At 46.2% G+C, this 23,650-nt stretch overlaps 2 protein-coding genes across 7 annotated transcripts in view; one reads left to right on the forward strand and one right to left on the reverse strand.

The window, feature by feature from the left end:
- TF (transferrin) overlaps positions 1 to 9,244 on the reverse strand; it is a 32,708-nt gene extending 23,464 nt beyond the window's left edge. Inside the window, exons 1-5 of the mRNA XM_008983803.5 lie at positions 9,154 to 9,244; positions 7,084 to 7,256; positions 2,266 to 2,374; positions 1,307 to 1,483; positions 482 to 614 (exon numbers count right to left, since the gene is read on the reverse strand). Of these exons, the coding sequence (XP_008982051.2) occupies positions 482 to 614; positions 1,307 to 1,483; positions 2,266 to 2,374; positions 7,084 to 7,256; positions 9,154 to 9,196 (635 nt within the window). The 5' untranslated portion in view covers positions 9,197 to 9,244. The remainder of the gene's footprint in view (positions 1 to 481; positions 615 to 1,306; positions 1,484 to 2,265; positions 2,375 to 7,083; positions 7,257 to 9,153) is intronic.
- Positions 1 to 23,650, forward strand: part of TOPBP1 (DNA topoisomerase II binding protein 1) — a 172,569-nt gene that overhangs the window by 39,217 nt on the left and 109,702 nt on the right. The gene's annotated exons all lie outside the window — the stretch shown is intronic.

Raw genomic sequence — 23,650 nt, forward strand, 5'->3', positions numbered from 1 at the left:
AATGTGCCCTTGGCTGGCTGTAAACCTTCAGGATATAATCACAGTAAAAAGAGACAGCAAGAAACGAGCTTCCCAGATCGAGACAGTGATGGGGGCAGGAGAGACACAGAGTGCTGAGCAGGTAACACTGCTGGGATTGACGGAAGAGCGCCAGTCCCTGGAGAGTGGGCCCAGACTAGGGGCATGATTGTCCTTTCAGGCTCTGCCCGATCCGGTGAGAGGAGACACTGACCAGGCTCGAGGGCTCTGGGGAGAAAGGAAGGGCCCCCAGGAAAGGGCCTGCTGGTTGGGGTCAGATGAAAGGGAACATGGGCTGGCCTGACCTAGGAGTCCCAAGTTGTGCTTCTGAGTCACTGGGAGGGGATTAGGCCACTTGATGCCCCGGTGGCAGGCAGGACTCCTGCTGTGGGCCAGCAAAGAACTCTCACCCTGAGGACGTTTGGCACTTTGGCCACCATGGAGCAGCAGATGTCTCACTCACTTGAAGGCTCCTGAGTAGCCGAAGTATTGTTGAAGGGTGGAGCAGCCACACCCTGGACACAGTTGACACAGCTGGGGGAAGGCCGTCCCATCCGCACAGGGGACACAGCTGCCCGAGAAGAAACTGGCCACTGCTACTCAGCACAGAGAAATGGACCACAGAGCATGAGTGAGGCTGGCCACAGCCAATGGCACCACCCCGCCCAGGCCCATCAGGGAACAGAGAGAGACTTAAACCAAACCAGCACATGCAGTCCCAGCTTGCCCTTATCTCATCAAGATCAAGGACTTCCAGTAGGAACAAGTTGCCCTCTGTCTTGCCACCATCCATCCGAGGAAACAGGCCTATGCTTCCCACTAACCATGGCCTCTTTTGAGTCTTTCTCAGTGTACCCTCTCCCTGCTTTGTCAGAGGCTGGAAGAGCTCGGAGAGAGGTCCCCACTGGGATCCATGCTCCAGACGTGGGAGAACTGCCTAGAGAGGTACAGGCCTCCAGAAAAACCTCCAGGAAAGAAATCCAGAAAAGTGGACAAAAGGGCCACCATCATCTAGACTGAAACCCTCCCCCAAGCCTTGCACTATTTCCTTACTCAACAGAAAGCCTCTGCTGGGGTGTTGGGAGCTCAGAGCAGAAAAAGCTCAGCTCCACCCTCAAGCGCTGCTGGTGCAGCAGACCTGCCAGTTTAAAGTCAGTTAACCTCTTTTCCCCACCTAAGTTCATCCCACACGTCTGCTGATGGTGACTGCTGTGACGCCAGTGTGGCCTGTGTGGGCATCTGGAGCAGAGACACCTGCTCGAGGACACCTAGCCTCCTGCCAGCTTACCTTTCTCAAGAGGCTTACGTGGCTCAGGCAAGTCACAGTAAAGTAAGCCTATGGGGATGTTCCACCCGGTGGACCTGCCCAGGCCCGTGTGGCAGGACTTCTTGCCTCGGAGCTCGTTCAGCTGGAAGCCGCTATCCTTCTTCACCACAGCAACAGCATAATAGAAAGTCTGTGGATCTGCAGAGGGGCAGTGTGAATGGAAGGCCCTCAGCGTGGTGCAGGGAAACGTGGCGCATCACCACTGGACTCTTGAGAAGGGAGGGTAGCATAGAGGCCATGCTTTTCCTGGACTGGTCAATGAGGAGGAAGGAATCTGGAAAACCTTCCTAGGCTTGCAGGGGAGAGAGATCATTGAAGGTGTATTTGTAATGTTACCTCTCCAGGCAAACAGTGGCAAGAAGGCCACACACACGTGTCCTGAATACTTTGCCTCCCCTGGCCCTGCAGCGTGTCTTCCTACACCTGCCAACCCCAGCCCACCAGGAAACTGGAGCTGTGGCAACAGAGGCCCATCAGAGTATTTCCTGTCTCCTGGCACAGGCCCAGGGACAGTCAGGTTGATCTCAGAAGACTTGCAGGGCTGCTGGCATCTGAGTGTGTGCTCCAGAGTGACCTCTCCTGTATGTGGTACCTATGGCTCCAGAGGCCTCCAGAAACCCTGGACATATCACTAGACTGCAGTAGCCTTCAGGTCAAGCTGCAAACAGCCTGCTGTGTTTCTCCAGTGAGCACATTCCTGGCCCAGGGGCCAGTGTTCGGAGCACCAGGCATCAGCCAGCCCAAAGCCCACAGAGGCCTCGATGTGTGCTGTGGTGGCCGACGGGGCCCTCATTCCCTGCTCACTCTACAAAGATGAATGTTCATTAGTGTCTAATATTCAATACGTGCCTGTAAAACACAAGACGCAGCATAGAGAATAAGGACAACAACTCCTTCCTGGGTTCCCAGGGAGAACTTACCCTCTTTTGACCCATAGAACTCTGCCACCACAGGCTTCAGGTTATTAGGAGCCAGGGCAGCCTCGTACACCAAACCCGCATCCAGCGTCACTGCGTCTGCTTCGTTTGCCTGAAAGAGAACAGACCAGACCTGGATGACACCGTGGCTTCCAAAGAAGGCCCAACTCAACCCACACAAGTAGAGAGTGGCTACCAGGACTCCACGGGCCCAGGGACAGAAGAACCTTAACTTGACCAGACCATGCATAGCCCTGCTGGCTGTAGTTGACTCTGTCTTATCAAAAGGACACTTAGCCACCAAATTCCTATTCCTTCTACATAGAGGGAGGGATAGACTGTGTTTCTCTTTTCCCTGGTGAGGTTCCCAGCTCCTGGCCAAAAATCCTACGTGACTTTACCATAGGCAATTACCAAGGCTTGACCCGGGAGGCTCCATGGGAGAAAGCCGCCCTCACCACCCCAGACTCAGAGCACAGGCAGTACAACACAGTCTCTGGAGGGGACTGCTGTCAGGATGCAGCTCGCTTGGGGTGGACAAGCTGTTCTTACACCTGTTTTCATTCCTAGCCCACGATCTTTGCTCAGAGGCCTCTTTATTTTGAGACTTCCTTTGAGGTCTTCCTCAGGGGCTTCCGTGGAGATTTTTTTTCTAGGGGAAGATGTAAACCTTGAAAACATTCATCTTCACTCTGACTTGGTACCCAATGCTCTTCCTTCCTGTCTGGGAATCCATAAAACTGCAGGACCCTTTTGCTGAGGGATTGGGCACTTTCTCTGGGTTTAGCTTTTTGGCGAAACTATGTACTGAATGATCGAAAGCTTGATTATTACTTCCATTTCTGCTCTCATCTCTGGTAAAATTGTCTCTGCCAGCACATGGCAGCTCACCTCTCTTTCTATCTCAGCTCCATTTTACAAGTGAGAAGTCTGAGCCACAGAAAGCTTGAGTCAGTTCTCCAGGCCACATAACTAGTAAGTCACGGAGCTGGGATTTGATCCTGATGGTCCGGGTTTATTTCTTATCATTATGCTGTTACTTCAGGTTACGTTTCTTTTTGAATTTGTGCTTCTGTAAACCCTCATCTTTAAATTAACAGGTCCCTTGAAATATTATAGCTTCCTTCGTACTAGATCTATAATTTATTTTCTTTTTATGTAAATCCTTAAAGTGAGCCAAACCATCTTTTATTTAGACACTTAAAAGCATAGTTTTACTCCTTTTTTGCTTTAAATGTCTTTAATCAAAATATTTTTTCCAGAAGCCCTTGGCAGTTTTCTATGAAGATTTCTTATTGATCAAATTACAAAGCAAGCCAGGAGCTCACGCCTGTAATTCCAGCACTTTAGGAAGCTGAGGAAGGCAGATCACTTGAGGTTAGGAGTTCGAGACCAGCCTAGCCAACATGGTGAAACCCCATCTCTACCAAAACAAATAAACAAAAATTAGCCAGAGGTGGTGGTGCATGCCTGTAATCCCAGCTACTCATGAGGCTGAGGCAGGAGAATCGGTTGAACCTGGGAGGCAGAGGTTGCAGTGAGCCGAGATTGCACCACTGCACTCTAGCCTGGGTGACAGCGAGACACTCTGTCTTAAAAAAAAAAAAGCCAAACAAATTATAAAGCAAAAACTATAACTGCCTGAGTTTTGTTGTGTTACTGGCAAGTAATAAGACAATAGTATTTCTAAATGAAGTAAAATATGTTGTAAATCAAACTATATCTTTGTTTAGCTGATTTTTTAAAAAATGGTTAAGATTGTTTTTGCTGTTTTATTACAATAAGATACACATAATACAGAATTCACTGTTGTGACCATTTTCAACCGTACCCTTCAGTGGCATTAAGTGCATGCATAACCATCGCCCCTATCCATCTCCAAACAATCACCTCCTATTTCTCCCCTACCCCAGCCCCTGGGAGTCATTATGCTACTTTCTGTTCCTATAAATTTGACTATTCTAGATACCTCGTATAAGTGGAATCTTACAATATTTGTCCTTTTGTATCTAGCTGGCTTCACCTACGTTTTCAAGGTTCATCTCAGTGCAGCATATATCAGAATTTCATCTATTTTTAAGGCTAAAAATATTTCATCGTTTGTATATACCACATTTTATTTATCCATTCACTCGTCAATGGATATTTGAGTTGTAAAACATATATATGGGCACCCAGAGTGAAACTTTATGTTTTGCTCTTGTTGCCCAGGCTGGAGTGCAATGGCGCGATCTCGGCTCACTGCAACCTCTGCCTTCCTGGTTCAAATTATTCTCCTGCCTCAGCCTCCCAAGTAGCTGGGATTACAGGCACGTGCCACCACACCCAGCTAATTTTTGTATTTTTAGTAGAGACAGAGTTTCACCATGTTGGCCAGGCTGGTCTCGAAATCCTGACCTAATGATCTGCCCACCTCAGCCTCCCAAAGTGCTGGAATTTCAGGCTTGAGCCACTGCGCCTGGCCGTAAAATGTATTTTTAATATACCACAATATAACAAAAAATTAAGAGACATGATGGGCCTTTCTGTTCTACAACAACTAGACGTCAAGTATAAAACACACTTTATGGTTTTGTTTAATCTGCAAACACCTTCTTCTTCCCACCCCTCACATTGTTGAATAAAAATGAAGCAAACAAGTGAGAGCTTTGCCCAGTGCAGTGGGGTTGGGAGCGTAGTCAGGAACCTGGGCTTTCTTGGCCAAGACACCAGGAAATCACTGGCATCTCAGGGGCTCAGGGAGCTGAAGAGCTAAGGCCTAAAACACAGGGTCCAGCTCTAGAGTTCTCAGGGGAACCTTCACCAGCTGGGAGGGACAGGATTATAATCAAGCATGCTCTCACAGGTCAAGATAACCAAACCCGGGAGAAGGAAAGCCACAGAGAGAGGGCTGGCGGGAAGCCAAGGGGAAGCCAGCAGGAAGAGACTGGTAGAGGAGGAAAACCCCACAGCACGGATTTCTGGAGGGAAGCCAGGTTCATCTGGATGTGTCTACCTCTTCCACCTTTTCCCTTTGGCCAGCCTCCTGCTTGCTTTGTGCTGAGAACTGCAGAATTTCCCACACTTAACAAGTCTGTCCAAACCCCTGCACTAAAAGACCTGACCAAACTCTGGCATGGCTCCCAGCAGAACAAATCTGTGTCCCTAGGATGGCCCCAGTTCCCCTTAAAGTGCTTGCCTGAGAAAACTCAATGCTTCCAGGAAAATGTACCTGTTTCTTCTAGCCAACACACAACTCATGACAGGCCCCTGACCTCCCTCTCCAAAAGCATTTACTAAAAAGGGCTTAAATCTGTGAATATGTATCTCTTGAAACTCACAAGCATCTCTCTCAAGGACTGAGAGCCATTCCTTTGCAATACAATCATCAGGATGGATAGGGCATCTGTCTCCCAGTCTCTGCTAGAGAATAAAGTCCTAATCAAGAGAATTGCCAGCTAGCAGATACAGCTGGCCTCCCCACATTTACACTGACCAGCCCTTCCTACCTTTTTACTTCTCTGACTCTATGGAGCCCTGCGTTTTCCCCTCCCTCATTCTCCCTTTAAAATGCCCACATCATGCTGCACAAGTCAGAATGGAGCGCAGCTCTTTCTCCCACTGTCAGTAGTTACTGAATGAAACCTATTGTCACTGCCTAAACTAATACCTGGCTGTGCTTGTCCTTGGCAGCTCCCATCACCCTGGCTTCCCCCTAGCAGCTTAAATAAGCCCGCTCTGCCCTGGCTTAGGCCCTTTGCATATGCTGTTGTTCACTGCTTGGTATATTTTACACTGGAGCCCACCCAGGCTCAGCCTTTGGGTCTCAGCTTCATTATGTCCCTCTCAGAGAGACGGTCCCTGACCACCCAGGACAAAGCAGGTTTTTCTGTGAGTCCCCATGAGAACACTCTCTTCTTTCCCTCCATTGTACATCCCACATTTTGGAATTAGTTGTTTACTTATTTGTGTGTTTTTCTGCTCTCCTGACTAGGCTGTGAGCTCCCTAAGGGTAAGGACCAGTGTGTTTAATTCACCACTGCAGCCCCATTGCCCAGCACAGGATCTGACATGTACAGAGGGGTGGGGCAATGTTGAAAGGATGAAGAACATTTTCATAAACCTAAGAGCAAAGGGCTCAGCAGTCATCTGCAATCAGGACACTTCTCTTCCCCCTGCGTGCATCACTCATCTTCCCAGCTATGTATCAAGAGCTTCCAAAGAAGGTTATAAAATAATTTTGATAATGGGAATTCTTTTTTTTTTTTGAGATGGAGTCTTGCTCTGTCACCCAGGCTGGAGTGCAGTGGCAGGATCTTGGCTCTCTGCAACCTCCACCTCTCAGGTTCAAGCGATTCTTCTGTCTCAGTCTCCAGAGTAGCTGAGATTATCATCATGCACCACCATGCTCAGCTAATTTTTGTACTTTTTAGTAGAGATGGAGTTTCACCATGTTGGCCAGGCTAATCTCAAACTCCTGAGCTCAGGTGATCAACACGCCTCAGGCTCCAAAGTGCTAGGATTACAGGCATGAGCCACCGCACCCTGCCTGATAGTGGGCATTCTTGTATTTTTCCCGAGTTCAGAGAACTTAGTGTCTCAAAACAGTCACCCTTGTGTCTACTGTGTCTGGAAAGCAAAAGTCAATGGACTTTTCGACTTTTGCTTTCCAGACATATTAAAGATGACCTCCCCTATTTCCATTTTTGAAGTGATTTTAGTAAGAGGGTTGACTTCCCCATACATCAGCCTCCTATGTGTGAGTGGATAATTGTTCCAAAGTGACTGGAGACTGAGAAAGTTCAGCTTTCTTCCACTCCCTTTTAGGCAGCAGCAACTTACCGCAATGCCCTTGATGCAATCAAGGTAGGAGGCTTTCTTCACACAAGCAACACGGGGACCATCGGGTGGAAGAACACTTTTCATATGGTCACGGAAACTGTGGCACTTCGTGGCCTCATGCTCTGACACTGCACACCATCTCACAGTTTTCTCAGGGACAGCCAGACACAGCTCTGGGGGAGAGAGGCCAGAGATGGAGGGAGGGACCCACTCCCTGTGCTGAGGGAGTGACAGCATCGCCCCGAGAAGGCCACACCCCCTCGGTCCTGTCCTCCCCTCACTCCTGTCCACGTACACTACAGGGCACAAGTTCACTGCATTCTGAGACTGGGCCAATAGAAGGTTGCCCTAATGGCCTCCCAGTTTCCTGCTGACCACCCCCTGCTGGCCAGAGGGATGCAGGCATGACCGTCAGCTGCCAGTTAGAGATGACAATCTGCTCCTCTGTATCTGCCTTGTCTCCCCTCACTGTCCTGGCCCCTGGCCTGCCATGGAATGCAAGCCTCAGTGCGCACAGGGCATTTTCAGCTACCTCAACACACTGGCTTGATACCGCAACAACGGAAAACCAGGAGGGGAGGAATTTTTGAGAAGGGAGTGAGACTCAGAGAATGATGCCTTCCCCCCCCCCCCAAGGTCATCTTCTTGTTGGCCCAGCCAGGCCTAGAACCTGGGTCTCCAGACCCTGGGTCTGCTACTCAGGGCACAAAAAAAGAAAACGTTCTGAGTTCTTTCACCCTTCGGCCAGTAGCTGAGGGTAAATTAACAAAAAGATAATTAATTTGTCTGTGACATTGTCTGTTGCTCTCTGCTTAGGAATATCTAAAAAAAACAAAACCCAAATTCAACGGTCTCCCCTCTGTTCCCACTGAATTCTCCCTGCATTTTCACCACACTTTTAGGTGGCCATTCAGAAAAAAAATCTGAAGCCAGCCATGGGCAACTATGAAAATCCATGTGGTTGGAGAGAGAACATCCCTATCACATGGGCTTTTGCCCGGTCCCCAAGGTCCTCTGTCATCTCCACTCCTTGTGGGCCACCACAGCAAGGCAGATTCATGGGCTCTGATGAGATCCACAAAGCCTGTGGAGGGGAGGCCCACAACTCTCCAGGATGCATGAAGAGGGGCTACCAGGGACTGGACACCCCAGCGCCCCACATTATCTCCCTTGGCCCATGGGAAATCCTAGGAGGCAACATGAGTCTGTGGCAGCCCCTCCGAAAAGCCACGCCTCCAGGGTTCCCGTAGAGGAGAATGTGTCCTCAACGAGCATCACCTTGCACAGCTTGTGAAGTGCTCTGTTCGAGGATAAAGGCTAGTGCTGTGCGGTCCTCTCTCGAGGAATTGCTTGCTTACAGGCAGAGACAACTAAGCGTGGAAGCCCCAGCAGTGCGACAAATGCCCCATGAATGGCAGGCAGAAGTTGGAGCATGAAAGGGGCCCCACCTCAGGAGGTCCGGGAGTGAGGCGTCAGTCAGTCACTGCCGCACAGCAGGATGTATGCAGCATCCGCCACTGGTGCCCGGCATCCAACACCTCACTGACTCTTACCTGACCCTCCCAGGCAAGTGCTGTGACGACCCCTCCCTGGTGAGGAGCCGGCCAGGGTTTGGATCCAAGAAGTCTGGTTTCAAATCCATGCTCCAACCACTCTATGGCACTGCCTCCTTGGCAGGGCATCTACAGCTCCCAGGGCAGCCAGGGGACATCAGACTCTTAAGTGGGGAATGGTCAGACCCGGAGGCCTTGAATGCCATGCTAAGGAGTTTGGACTTGACAAGAGGCAGCAGTAAAGGGTTTTGATAATCTGGTTAGACGTGCTCTGGTTTGTTGTATTTCACTGCTGCAACATTTACTGAACAAAGGAGGAGGAGGAGGAGGAGGCAGTGAGCGCAGTGAAAGGTATTCTGAGGCCCAGGCAGAGGCCAGGGGTGAGGGGCAGAGGGGCAACGGAATGGTACCCGAGCTTCCTGCCCGAGCGCGGAGTGCAGGCGGCGCGGTGGCCGGCCAGGTTGCAGGGGACGCGCAAGCGGGCGCCTCTGTGGTGCTTCCCGGCGCCCGCACTCACCCAAGACGGCGCAGGCCAGCAGCGCTCCCACGGCGAGCCTCATCCTCGCGGTGCTGCGCGGAGCGGCGAGCGCAATCCGACTCACTTCTGTGCAGCCTCCCGCGCCCCGCGCCACTTTATCCCCGGCCTGGGCGGGCTGGGGGCAATCTTTGACCTCCCGTGTTTGTGCAGCCTGGTTGCCCAATCGCCCCTCTCCCGACCCCCCTCCCTTACTCGCCTCACTGATGACCTCATTTCCTGAGCTCTGGGGCCGACCCGCCAGTGGAAGGAGTCCAGCACAGAAATGCTGATGAGAAGGGACAGGAAGCACAATCCAGCCATTGTCATCGCGGCTCGCTCGGTGCCAGGAGCGGCTACGGTGGGCTAGGAGCCGATGGCTCTGCTCCTGACTCCAGGGAGGCCGAGCTGGTCCGGGCCACCAGCCCTATCCGCGCGACCCACAGAGGGAGACTCCGAGGCTGGAGAGGGAAAAGAACTGCGCCCACACCACGCTAGAACTGGAGAATAACAGGCAAAGCCCCTTTTGGGTGAGGATGCAGGAGAAACAAGCTGGGCTCAGGGTCAAAGACAGGCTCAGCACCTTTTGCTCCCCACCAGGTGTCCCTGGAAATCTCGCTCCTCGGCCCTCCAAGGCCCCCCGCAGAGGAGCTGCTCCCTCTTCCTGCCCTGCTGAGCTCAGGCTCTTGGGCTGGAAAACTTCCTGCCCTCAAGCTTCCTGTGGGACACCTTAGACTAGGAACAGAGTCAGAGGGGAAGATGAATTCCCTCCCACAAGAAGCTTCCAGGAACGTGGTCAAGACCCTGTGAGGCTCAGAACAAAGCGCCTTCTTAGCACAAAGCAAGCCCCTGTGGAGGGTGTGGCTTGTTCTTACAGCCTGGGGCCACCGTGTCCCCCTCCAACCCATGAGTCTCCTAATCGGTTTAAGTGCACATCCTTATAAGAAAAGTATTGAACTTGTACCTTCTATATGCTCATATTTTAACTTAAAAAATGTGTACACTTCAATAATGCACAGGGAACAGAAATTTCTAAAAGGATGAAACCCGAATGTCGTTTTGCTTATGGGGGCTTACATAGGATTATCATCTCAAGGCACAGTATACTTGGAGAAAGGTCAAGGTTCCTTCCACGAAGTGTGTCCAGACTTCAGAGATTTTGCCAAAAGTTCCTTCTTATCCAGCCTGACAGATGGTCATTCATTCCGTCTCATGTTTCAGCTGACCAAGCTCATACCAAGCCTAGTATACATGTCAGGTCACCCATTTGATTTTTGTTCACTTGTTTTTCTGTTGTCAGAATTATCTCCTAATGCTAGTTTCTTTGTAGGAATCTTTTTAAGGCATGTGTGCATCTAGTGAGGGCTGGAGAGTTAAAGCCAGATTATCTAACCTGTATATACGTTTAGCTGGGCACATACAAACCACAAAATGTGGAAACAAAAATGCCGAAACAAAGGGCAGGGTCGGCACTCCCCTCAAAATCTATAGCATTGTGAGGTGATTCCCATCTTCCCTAAGGGCACCTCGAAGCCTCCATCTGTCCTGACTGCAGACTCAGATGGGAGATGGGGCCAATTCACACGTTCAGCGTGAGTGAATGATAATCTGTTAATCTTTTGTAATAAAAATAAATACAACTGGAAGTTAGGTTATGTTCTCTCACACCCCAAAAGATTATCTCATATGCAAAGGGGTTACACACCTCCCACTTTAAAGTCAACTGCAGAAGCTTTCTGTTTATAGTGGGGACAGAGGCAAACCTGGCTTTCCCAACACACCAGCCTCCCCAGTGAGGAAGGGTGACCACTGCTGCCCTGTCTTACTCCCCCCTGCCCTGTCCATGGGCCCCTTGCGCTTAGCCATGGGGAAAGAAGAATATGGCCCTCTTGCCATGAGGGCCATATTCCTACTGCCCCTGCTGCAGGCCCTAGGCAATGGTCTGGAGTCATTTGGAGACCCTGAGGTATGGATGTGAGATGAGCAGGAAAAGTCAGGGGCAAGGCTAGCTGGGAGGCACCTGGCAAAGCAGCATGCACACATAGAGCTGATGCATGGACAGGCCCTGTAGTAAGCGTGCAGGGTCTGCCAGAGAGCAGGAAGTGCAGTTACCAAAGGTTGAGTTCATGCCACAAACTCAGGGAAGCTCAGCTCAGGGCATGGAAACAAGATGGTCAGTGATTCTCCTTCCCTGGAGCCCTTCTACATTCATAGAGTAAGTATCTCTGAGGCCACTCCTCCAGCCACAGGCCCATAGCCTAGTCAGAGCCCCTCAGCAGGGAGCAACCCCTGGCCAGGCTGAGTCCTCTCCAAACCAGACAACTCTATGCCCTGTCCTCAGTGGGGTCCTTTGATTCCAAGCCCAGAACAGGTGCTGAGAAGGATGTACACAGCCTCATGGGATATGAAGGAAGCTCAGACAAGGCATAGAGAGCTGGTTCTCCCACTTCATCTACACACACCTGGACAGGGAGATCCAGGGCCTTGGCTCGTGCTCAGGAGGACAACAGCAGAGCCTTGTGTTTGCCATTCCTTGGGTGGGGTAGACAGGGGAGGTGAGGCTAGCTTTGGAGTGTACATGTGCATGTGGCCCTAGCTATATGGGGTCCCTATGTCTGTATATGTCTTTAGGAGCATGTGAAGTAAGAGGTTCACATGACAGTGTTCCATGTCCATGACACTTGTACCTGTACTGTCACTTACATTCTTCAATTCTATACCAGAGATGCTCTGGAGTTGAAATTCACAGTCCCTTTTTATAGCTTAATGATGGCTGAGACTTATTGGGAGTTTTGCTGACCACTTACCATAACCCTCTGACTTCGGTGCTTTAGTATCTGCATCTTACACATGAGACAAGGATACTGAGTACCACGGAGTATGATACCTTGTCCAAGATCAGCTGCAAAGTCAGAATACAAAAGAAGGCAGTCTGGTTCCAGAGTGTGCACACCCACCAGGGACACTGCCTCTCCCAGGAAACCAGGACACGCAGGGGCCAAGGAGCTCATTTGGGGTCACATCTAGAGAGGGACACACATGAGACTCCCAACCTCGCCATGTCTCCACTGGCACACGGCCCCCAGGGCTTTGCCAGCACAGGGGCTAGTCAGTCTGGGAGAGGTCTGAGTACCAACTGCAGATCCTTAGCCATGGACTGGCTTGATTGTGCTCAGCTGGAAGAAAATATCATGTTTTTATCCCCTTCTATGTGTCAGGCACTGTCCTGGGGCAAGACCATTGAGGCACGATTGTGGGATCTTGCCCAGCAGTCCTGCAAGATAAGATCAGTACCTCCATTTGTGAGATGTGGACATTACAGTCAAATGATGTGTCCTTATTCATGGAGCTCTGAGACCTGAACTCAAAATTCCTAAATCTCAGTCTTCTCCAGACCACAGTTGCATTCTTGATATTGACCTCCTCTTTATTTATTTAGTTGGGGAGAAAAGAAAGGGGGGCAGGTGAGAGAGAAAGAGAAAGAGATTGAGAGAGGACATAAAGGAAGCTTCCAGTTCTAGACCAACCCAAGCATGAGCCAAATCTTTGACCACCATCAGGGCAAAACTCTTAAATTTCAACCATGAGTTGACCCTTAAAGAAATAGCCACACTTGTGTGTACGTGCAGGAAAGCTGGAAAAGCTGACCAGCAGGAGGCGGGTAAGAAAGCGGTGGGCTCTGAAACAATATTTGTTGTTTCCAAATGTTGCCCAATTGACACAGAAGCAAAGCAAACAAAGAGCCTCTGTCTGCTTTGAGCAGTTCCTCCTCCCCCTCAGTGTCCTCTGCCTGACACGAGGTTAATAAATATTTACCAAATTGGGTTTCTTCCAGCAATGTAAGCTGTCTTTTCAAGTATCAATCACTGTAATATATCATATTAGTAGAATAATGGAGGAAATTGGTATGACCCTATTACTTAGTATAAGAACATCATTTAATAAAATTCAGTATCCATTCATAACAAAACCACTTAGCAAACTTATTCTACAAAACTTTCTCAGTCTGATATCAAGTATTTGTGTACCGTAAAAATCTACAGATATCATACTTAGTGTGGAATGTTGAATAAAGCTTTCTTGTTGAGATCAGCAATAAGACCAGAATGTTTATTACTATCATTTCTAGTCAACCTTTTTTCTGGAGGCCCTTGTCAGTCCAGTCAGGCAAGAAAAAGAAATAGTAAGTAAAAGGACTGAAAAGGAAAAAAATAAACTCTCACCTTTATGCATAATAAATTGTATGTGTATAAAATTCTGAAGAAACTAGAGTATACTTAGAATAATGAGTTAAGGCCGGGCCTGGTGGCTCACGCCTGTAATCCCAGAACTCTGGGAGGCTGAAGCAGGCGGATCACTTGAGGTCAGAAGTTTGACACCAGCCTGGCCAACATAGCGAAACCCCATCTCTACTAAAAATACAGAAATTAGCCAGGTGTGGTGGAGTGTGCCTGTAGTCCCAGCTACTCAGGATGCTGAGCTGGGAGAATCACTTGAACCTGGGAGGCAGAGGTTGCAGTGACCCTTGATTGTGCCACTACACTCCAGCCTGGGTGACAGAGTGAGACCCTGTCTCAAAAAAAAAATAGAGCTGGATAAGGTAGATAAATATACCAAAGTCAATTATATTTCTACACTCAAAAATTGAAAAAAAAAAAACATGAAAAATGCTACCTAAAGTAACATAAGGAAAACAAAGGCCTAGGAATAAATCTATCAAAAGACATCTAAAACTTTTATACACCAGACTATAAATTAAGAAAAAGTAAATGGAAAACTGTATCTTGAACATGGAGTGGAAGACTTGATATTATAAAGATCTTGCTTTTCTTCAAATTGATGTATAAATTCAATGTACTCCCAGTCAAATTCCAAATATTTTTTCATGTAAATTAACAACATAATTCTAAAGTTTGTAAATGAAATGCAAAAGAGACTGGACACAGTGGCTCATGCCTGTAATCCCAGCACTTTGGGACGCTAAGGTTGGCAGATCACTTGAGGTCAGGCGTTCAAGACCAGCCTGGCCAACATGGTGAAACCCCATCTCTACTAAAAATACAAAAATCAGCTGGGCATGGTGGCACGTGCCTGTAGTCCTAGCTGCTTGGGAGTCTGAGGCACGAGAATTGAGAATCACTTGAACCCAGGAGGTAGAGGTTGCAGTGAGCTGAGAACATGCCTCTGCACTCCAGCCTGGGCAACAGAGCCAGACTCAGAAGGAAGGGAGGGTTAATATTTCACTTATTCTTCCTTCCCTACGTTTTTTCTGAATAAAAGTTGTCATATTGTTTCTCCCATAGAAGTATGCATCTCTAACATATAAGAAATTTTACATAACCTTAATGGGTTTTTTTGAGACACAGTCTTGCTCTGTCACCCAGGACAGAGTAGAACGGCATGATCACGGCTTACTGTAACCTCAACCTCCTGGACTCAGGCAATCTTCCTCCCTCAGCCTCCTGAGTAGCTGGGATTCCAGGCATATGCCACCACGCCCTGCTAATTTTATTTTTTTTTTTAGTAGAGATGAGGCTGTGTTGCCCATGCCCAGGCGAGTCTCCAGCTCCTGGGCACAAGCAATCCTCTTGCCTCAACCTCTCAAAAAGCTGGGAATACAGGCATGAACCACAGCATCTGGCCCTTAATGCTATTATTCCAGCTATCAAAATCCACAATTATTTCTTTATATATATATGTACACTTTATATATATATATATACACACACACACTTTAAGAACATATATGTAGTATATATAGGTATATATAGAGTGTGTGTGTGTGTATACTTTAAGTTCTGGGATACATGGGCAGAATGTGCAGGTTTGTTACATAGGTATACATGTGCCATTGTGGTTTGCTGCACCCATCAACCCATCATCTACATTAGTATTTCTCCTAATGCTGCTTCTCCCCTAGCCCTCAACCCCAAAACAGGCCCCAGTGTGTGGTTTTACCCTCCCTGTGTCCATGTGTTCTCATTGTTCAACTCCCACTTACGAGTGAGAACATGGGGTGTTTGGTTTTCTGTTCTTGTGTCAATTTGCTGAGAATGATGTTCTCCAGGTTCATCCATGTCCCTGCAAAGGACATGAACTCATACTTTCTTTTTTTTATTGCATTTTAGGTTTTGGGGTACATGTGAAGGACATGCAAGACTGTTGCATAGGTACACACATGGCACTGTGATTTGCTGCCTTCCTCCCTATCACCTATATCTGGGATTTATCCCCATGCTATCTCTCCCCAACTCCCCACCCCCTGCTGTCCCTCCCCTATTTCCCCCCGACAGACCCCAGTGTGTGATGCTACCCTCCCTGTGACCATGTGTTCTCATTGTTCAACACCCACTAATGAGTGAGAACATGTGGTGTTTGATTTTCTGTTCTTGTGTCAATTTGCTGAGAATGACGTTCTCCAGGTTCATCCATGTCCCTGCAAAAGACACGAACCCATCGTTTTTTATGGCTACATAGTATTCCATGGTGTATATGTGCCACATTTTCCCTGTCCATTCTATCACTGATGGGCATTTGGATTGGTTCCAGGTCTTCGCTATTGTAAACAGTGCTGCAGTGAACATTCGTGTGCATGTGTCCTTATAGTAGAACGATTTATAATCCTTTGGATATATACCCAGTAATGGGATTGCTGGGTCAAATGGAATTTCTATTTCTAGGTCCTTGAGGAATCACCACACTATCTGCCACAATGGTTGAACTAATTTACACTCCCACCAGCAGTGTAAAAGTGTTCCTATTTCTCCACATCCTCTCCAGCATCTGTTGTCTCCAGATTTTTTAATGATCGCCATTCTAACTGGCGTGAGATAGTATCTCAATGTAGTTTTGATTTGCATTTCTCTAATGACCAGTGATGATGAGCATTTTTTCATGTTTGTTGGCCTCATGTATGTCTTCTTTTGTAAAGTGTCTGCTCATATCCTTTGCCCACTTTTGAATGTGCTTGTTTGTTTTTTTCTTTTAAATCTGTTTTAGTTCTTTGTAAATTCTGGATATTAGCCCTTTGTCAGATGGGTAGATTGCAAAAATTTTTTCCCATTCTGTTGGGTGCTCATTCACTCTAATGACTGTTTCTTTTGCTGTGCAGAAGCTGTGGAGTTTGATTAGGTCCCATTTGTCTATTTTAGCTTTTGTTGCCAATGATTTTGGTGTTTGGGTCATGAAGTCCTTGCTTATGCCTGTGTCCTGAATGGTTTTGCCTAGATTTTCTTCTCGGGTTTTTATGGTGTTAGGTCTTATGTTGAAGTTTTTAATCCATCTGGAGTTACTTTTAGTGTAAGGTGTCAGGAAGGGGTCCAGTTTCTGCTTTCTGCACATGGCTAGCCTGTTTTCCCAACGCCATCTATTAAACAGGGAATCCTTTCCCTATTGCTTGTTTTTGTCAGGTTTCTCAAAAATCAGATGGTTGTAGATGTGTGGTGTTGCCTCTGAAGCCTCTGTTCTTTTCCATTGGTCTATATCTCTGTTTTGGTACCAGTACCATGCTGTTTCGATTACTGTAGCCTTTTAGTATTGTTTGAAGTCTGGTAGTGTGATGCCTCCTGCTGTGTTCTTTTTGCTTAGAATTGACTTGGCTATGCAGGCTCTCTTTTGGTTCCATATGAAGTTTAAGGTGGTTTTTTCCAGTTCTGTGAAGAAGGTCATTGGTAGCTTGTTGGGGATAGCATTGAATCTGTAAATTACTTTGGGCAGTATGGCCAGTTTCGTGATATTGATTCTTCCTAATCATGAGCATGGAACATTTCTCCATCTGTTTTTGTCCTCTCTTATTTCATTGAGCAGTGGTTTGTAGTTCTCCTCCAAGAGGTCCTTTACGTTCTTTGTTAGTTGTATTCCTAGGTATTTTATTCTCTTTGTAGCAATTGTGAATGGCAGTTCGTTCTTGATTTGGCTCTCTTTAAGTCTGTTATTGGTGTATAGGAATGCTTGTGGGTTTTGCACATTGATTTTGTATCCTGAGACTTTGCTGAAGTTGCTTATCAGTTTCAGGAGATTTTGGGCTGAGGTGATGGGGTCTTCTAAATATACAATCATGTCATCTGCAAATAGAGACAATTTGACTTCCTCCTTTCCTATTTGAATGCCCTTTATTTCTTTTTCTTACCTGATTGCTCTGGCTAGAACTTCCAATACTATATTGAATAGGAGTGGTGAGAGAGGGCATCCTTGTCTAGTGCCAGATTTCAAAGGGAATGCTTCCAGTTTTTGCCCATTCAGTATGATATTGGCTGTTGGTTTGTCATAAATAGCTTTTATTATTTTGAGATACATTCCACCAATACCTAGTTTATTGAGAGTTTTTAGCATAAAGGGCTGTTGAATTTTGTCAAAGACCTTCTCTGCATCAATTGAGATAATCATGTGGTTTTTGTCTTTGGTTCTGTTTATGTGGTGAATTAGGTTTATAGACTTCCATATGTTGTATTAGCCTTGCATCCCTGGGATGAAGCCTACTTGATCATGGTGGATAAGCTTTTTGATGTGCTGTTGCAGTCGGTTTGCCAGTACTTTATTGAAGACTTTTGCATGTATGTTCATCATGGATATTGGCCTCAAGTTTTCTTTTCTTGCTGAGTCTCTTCAGGGTTTCAGTATCAGGATGATGTTGGTCTCATAAAATGATTTGGGAAGGATTTCCTCTTTTTGGATTGTTTGGAATAGTTTCAGAAGGAATGGTACCAGCTCCTCTTTGTATGTCCGGTAGAATTCAGCTGTGAACCTATTTGGACCTGGGCTTTGTTTGGGTGGTAGTCTCTTAATTGCTGCCTCAACTTCTGCCCTTGTTATTGGTCTATTCAGGGTTTCGGCTTCTTCCTGGTTTAGGCTTGGGAGGCTGCAAGTGTCCAGGAATTTATCCATTTCTTCCAGGTTTACTAGTTTATGTGCATAGAGTTGTTTGTAATAATCTCTGATGATGGTTTGTATTTCTGTGGGATCCGTAGTGATATCCCCTTTATCATTGTTTATTGCATCTATTTGATTATTGTCTCTTTTCTTTTTTATTAATCTGGCTAGTGGTCTATTTTGTTAATCTTTTCAAAAAACCAGCTCCTGGATTTATTGATTTTTTGAAGGGTTTTTTGTGTCTCTGTCTCCTTCAGTTCTGCTCTGATCTTAGTTATTTCTTGTCTTCTGCAAGGTTTTGAGTTCTTTTGATCTTGTTCCTCTAGCTCTTTCCATTTTGATGATAGGGTGTTGATTTTAGATCTTTCCTTGCTTCTCATGTGGGCATTTATTGCTATATATTTTCCTTTAGACACTGCTTTAAATGTGTCCCAGAGATTCTGGTACATTGTGTCTTCATTCTCGTTGGTTTCGAAGAACATCTTTATTTCTGCCTTCATTTCATTGTTTATCCAGTCAACATTCAAGAGCCAGTTCAGTTTCCATGAAGCTGTGCAGTTCTCAGTTAGTTTCTGAATTCTAGTTCTAACTTGATTGCACTGTGGTCTGAGAGACTGTTTGTTATGATTTCCATTCTTTTGCATTTGCTGAGGAGTAATTTACTTCCAATTCTGTGGCCAGTTTTAGAGTAGGTGTGATGTGGTGCTGAGAAGAATGTATATTCTGTGGATTTGGGGTGGAGAGTTCTGTAAATGTCTATTAGGTTTGCTTGGTCCAGGTCTGAGTCCAAGTCCTGGATATCCTTGTTAATTTTCTGTCTTGTTGATCTGTCTAATATTGACAATGGAATGTTAAAATCTCCCACTATTATTGTGTGGGAGTCTAAGTCTCTTTGTAAGTCATTAAGAACTTGCTTATGTATCTGGGTGTTCCTGTAATGGGTGCATATATATTTAGAATCATTAGCTCTTCTTCTTGTATTGATCCTTTTACCATTATGTAATGTCCTTCTTTGTCTCTTTTGATCTTTGTTGGTTTAAAGTCTATTTTATCAGAGACAAGAATTGCAGCTCCTGCTTTTTTTTTTCTCCATTTGCTTAGTAAATCTTCCTCCATCCCTTTATTTTGAGCCTTTGTGTCTTTGCATGTGAGATGGGTTTCCTGGATATAGCACACTGATGGGTTTTGGCTTTTTATCCAATTTTCCAGTCTGTGTCTTTGATTGAGGCATTTAGTCCATTTACATTTATGGTTAATATTGTTATGTGTGAATTTGATCCTGCCATTTTGATGATAGCTGGCTGTTTTGCCCATTAGTTGATCCAGTTTCTTCATTGTGTCGATGCTTTTTACCATTTGGTATTTTTTTGGAGTGGCTGGTACTGGTTGGTCCTTTCTGTGTTTAGTGCTTCTTTCAGGAGCTCTTATAAAGCAGACCTGGTGGTGATGAAATCTCTGAGTAATTGCTTGTTTGCAAAGGATTTTATTTCTCATTCATTTATGAAGCTTAGTTTCACTGGATATGAAATTCTGGGTTGAAAGTTCTTTTCTTTAAGGATGTTGAATATTCTGGCTTGTAGGGTTTCTGCTGAGAGATCCACTGTGAGTCTGATGGGCTTCCTTCTATGGGTAGCCTGACCTTTCTCTCTGGCTGCCCTTAGCATTTTCTCCTTCATTTCAACCCTGGTGAATCTGATGATTATGTGCTTTGGGGTTGCTCTTCTTGCGGAATATCTTTGTGGTGTTCTCTGTATTTCCTGGACTTGAATATTGGGCCTGCCCTGCTAGGTTGGGGAAGTTTTCCTGGATAATATCCTGAAGAGTATTTTCCAGCTTGAATTCATTCTCTCCATCACACTCAGGCACACCTATCAAAGGTAGATTAGGTCTTTTCACATAGTTCCATATTTCTTGGAAACTTTGTTCATTCTTTTTTACCCTTTTTTCTCTAATCTTGTCTTCTCATTTTATTTAATTGAGTTGATCTTCAACCTCTGATATCCTTTCTTCTTCTTGGTCAATTCAGCTGTTGAAACTTGTGTATGCTTCACAAAGTTCTCATGTTGTGTTTTTCAGCTCCATCAGTTCACTTATATTCCTCTCTAAGCTGTTTATTCTCATTAGCATTTCGTCAAATCTTTTTTCAAGGTTCTTAGTTTCTTTGCATTGGGTTACAATATGTTCTTTTAGCTCAGAGAAGTTTCTTATTACCCACTTTCTGAAGCCTGTTTCTGTCAATTCATCACACTCATTCTCCATTCAGCCTTGTTCCCTTGCTGGTGAGGAGTTGTGATCCCTTTTAAGGAGAGATGTTCTGGTTTTGGGTGTTTTCATCTTTTTTGCACTGGTTTCTTTCCATCTTTGTGGATTTCTCCACCTGTCCTCTTTTTAGTTGTTGACTTTCAGATTGGGTCTCTGAGTGGACATCTAGTTTGTTGATTATGAAGTTATTTCTTTCTGTTTCTTAGTTTTTCTTCTAACATTCAGGCCCCTCTGCTGTAGGACTGCTGAGGTCCACTCCAGACCCTGCTTGCCTGGGAATCACCTGCAGCAGCTGCAGAACAGTAAGGGTTGCTGCCAGTTTCTTCTGCTATCTTTGTCCCAGAAGGATATCCGCCAGATGTCAGTCTGAGCTCTCCTTTGTGAGGTGACTCTTTGGATATACAGGGGTGAGGGAGCTGCTTGAGGAGACAGTGTGTCCTTTATAGGAGCTCAGGTGCTGAGCAGTGAGTGCCATTGTTCATTCAGAGCTGCTGGACAGGTACATTTAAGTCTGCTGCAGAACTCATAAACGTCTTTTTTTCCCCCCTAAGTGCTCTGTCTTGGGGAGTTAGGTCTTAATTTATAAGTTTCTGTCATGCTGCTGCCTTTTTTCAGGGCTGCCCTGCCCAGTGAGGAGGCAGCATAGGCACAGTCTGCCTGCAGAGGCTTTGCTGAGCTGCTGTGGGCTCTGCCCAGCTGCCATGTGAACTTCCCTGCAGTCCTGTTTATATGAGTATAGTTAGAACTGCCTTGGCAATGGTGGCCCACCTCTGTAATGGTGGACTCTCTCTGTAATGGCAGGCTGCCTCGGCTATGGCAGACTACCTTCATAGTGGTGGACTGCCTTGGTAATGGCAGATGCCACTCCCCCTCAGAGCTGGACTGTCCTGGGTTAAGCTGTGCTTGCTGTGAAACTCTCAATCCAGAGCATTTCAGATTGCTGTTTTTTTGTGGGGTGCAACAAGCCAAGCCTGATCACCTGGCTCTCTGCCTCAGATCCCCATTTTTTTTTTCAGTTGAACAGGTGGCTCTATTTCCCAGGTGTTCCAGTCACCTGTTAAAAAGGCACCAGGATCTGTGTGATTTCCCATGCAGTGACCCACTGCACCAACTGAAACAGCCACATGGAGATTTTTGGCACTTTTTTGCCCAGGAATCTCCCGGCCTGGCTCTCTGTTTCAGTCCCCTTTTTATCAGTTGAATGGGCGACTCTGTCTCCCAGGAGCTCCAGTTGCCAGCTAAAACGGCACTCAGACCTGTGTATTTTGTGTGGAGACCCACCATGCTGGCCAAAACAGCCACGCTGGTGACCCCTGGGGCTCCTCTGCCTGGGAATCTCATGATCTGAGGGCAACAAAAATCCGTCTGGAAATGCAGCGTCCACTCACCCTCTGTGCTTTCACTGGGAGCTGCAATCCTGAGCTGCTCCTAATCGGCCATCTTGGATCTGTCAAACTCATCCTTTCTTATGGCTGCATAGTATTCCATAGTGTATATGTGCCATATTTTCTTTATCCAGTCTATCATTGATGGGCATTTGGGTTGGTTCCAAGTCTTCACTATTGTGAATAGTGCTGCAGTAAACATACATGTGCATGTGTCTTTATGGTAGAATGATTTATAATCCTTTGGGTATACACCTGGTAATGGGATTGCTGGGGTCAAATGGTATTTCTGGTTTTAGATCCTTGAGGAATCACCACATTGTCTTCCACAGTGATTGAACTAATTTATACTCCCACCATCAGTGTAAAAGAGGTCCTATTTCTCCGCATCCTCTCCAGCATCTGTTGTTTCCTGATTTTTTAATGATCACAATTCTAACTGGCATGAGATGGTATCTCATTGTGGTTTTGATTTGCATTTCTGTATTGACCAGTGATAATCAGCTTTTTTTCCATATGTTTCTTGGCCACATAAATGTCTTCTTTTGAGAAGACATCTTTTTAGAGGAATAACAGAGAAGAGATATTCAACATTGTTCAATGTTACAAAGCCATGGGCTCCTATTCCTCAACTCAGTCATTCTTCTACAACTGTGAGAGGAAAGGAGCTGCCTGTCCTCATTTTAAGACAGAAATATACCCTGCTAAGAAACCCCTTTTCTCATCACTATAGTTTCAACCTCACCCAGCTCTACTTGACCCCGAGGCTGACAGCTAGAGAGGCCACTGACCCTGGAGCCGAGTGCACTCGGGGAACTCTTGTGTGTAGAGGAACAAAGGTCCCTGGTCAAAGGCATCCAGGAATGCTAGCCTTCCCTGACACACTTTTTGCAGGACACCTAGACAGGCCTGGCAAAGATGGGAAGGAGGTTAGCAGTCAGGGATCGGGACATATGAGGTTTGAGCCCCATGAAAGGATGATGTCAGCCCAAACTGTGAAATAGGCAGCATGTGTTACAGGAGCTGCTTCAGTCCCTTCCTCCAGAGGTTCCTCTCAGGCGACAAAGTAGATGCTTGGAAGTGGAAAGAAAGGCTGTGAAATTTTGAGAGCATGGCATAAAGTGGGCTGGACAACAGGTGTCCAAGAATTTGGATTTTAAAATAAAAGAAGAAACTCTGATAGATGAATTTGCCCCCAGAAGTAGGATATATTCCCAGAACTTAATTTGAAAGTAATCTTCATACTGCAAGGCAGGAACATAGCATTGGTAGAAGTGGCATTCAGTAAACACAGGAGAGGATCATAAGTGCACAGATTAGGACAAGAGGTCACAGATCTGGTTCTCCCTGACTGAAGACACCACTAAAACTACAGTGGCATGTCTTGGTCATTCACTTCTATACACTAAGACTTTCAGGATGGACCATGAATTAGGCAAGTCACCTAAGCTCTCAGTGCCCCAGTTCCCCATCTAGAAAATGAGGATCATAATGCCTGCTTCATAGAGTTACTGTGATATCTAAATTAGTAATTACTGCAAATCACCTAGTACAGTATCCAGCAACTTAGCATTTTTCATCTAATTTTTATTTATATCCTGACCAACATCTTCCACTTCTAAGTCTCATGTGCACAGCTCCTGAGTTCAGCCCCTCAGGTCTCACTACACCAAGGACCCTGCAAAGATGCTGACCACTAAGCCCTAGGCAATCCATCACAGAAAACAGAGCAGACAGATCTTAGCAGCACTTTTTCTCTGTATGCCAGTTCCCTGTGCCCGCCTTCTATTAATAATCACCTGTGTATTCACTCACTGTGTATTGTCACATGCAATCTGTGGAATAATAAAATGGGCTTGGCATTGGAGTCAAAGGCTCTTGGGTTTGGATGTTAGACCACTTAATAGCTGCATCATACTGGACAAATCACTGATCTACTCTGAGCTTCTGTTTCTCATTAGTAATAGGAGTACAAATGTCTACCT

The sequence above is a fragment of the Callithrix jacchus genome, chromosome 17, assembly GCF_049354715.1.
Source record: "Callithrix jacchus isolate 240 chromosome 17, calJac240_pri, whole genome shotgun sequence".
In the NCBI taxonomy this organism is placed as follows: domain Eukaryota; kingdom Metazoa; phylum Chordata; class Mammalia; order Primates; family Cebidae; genus Callithrix; species Callithrix jacchus.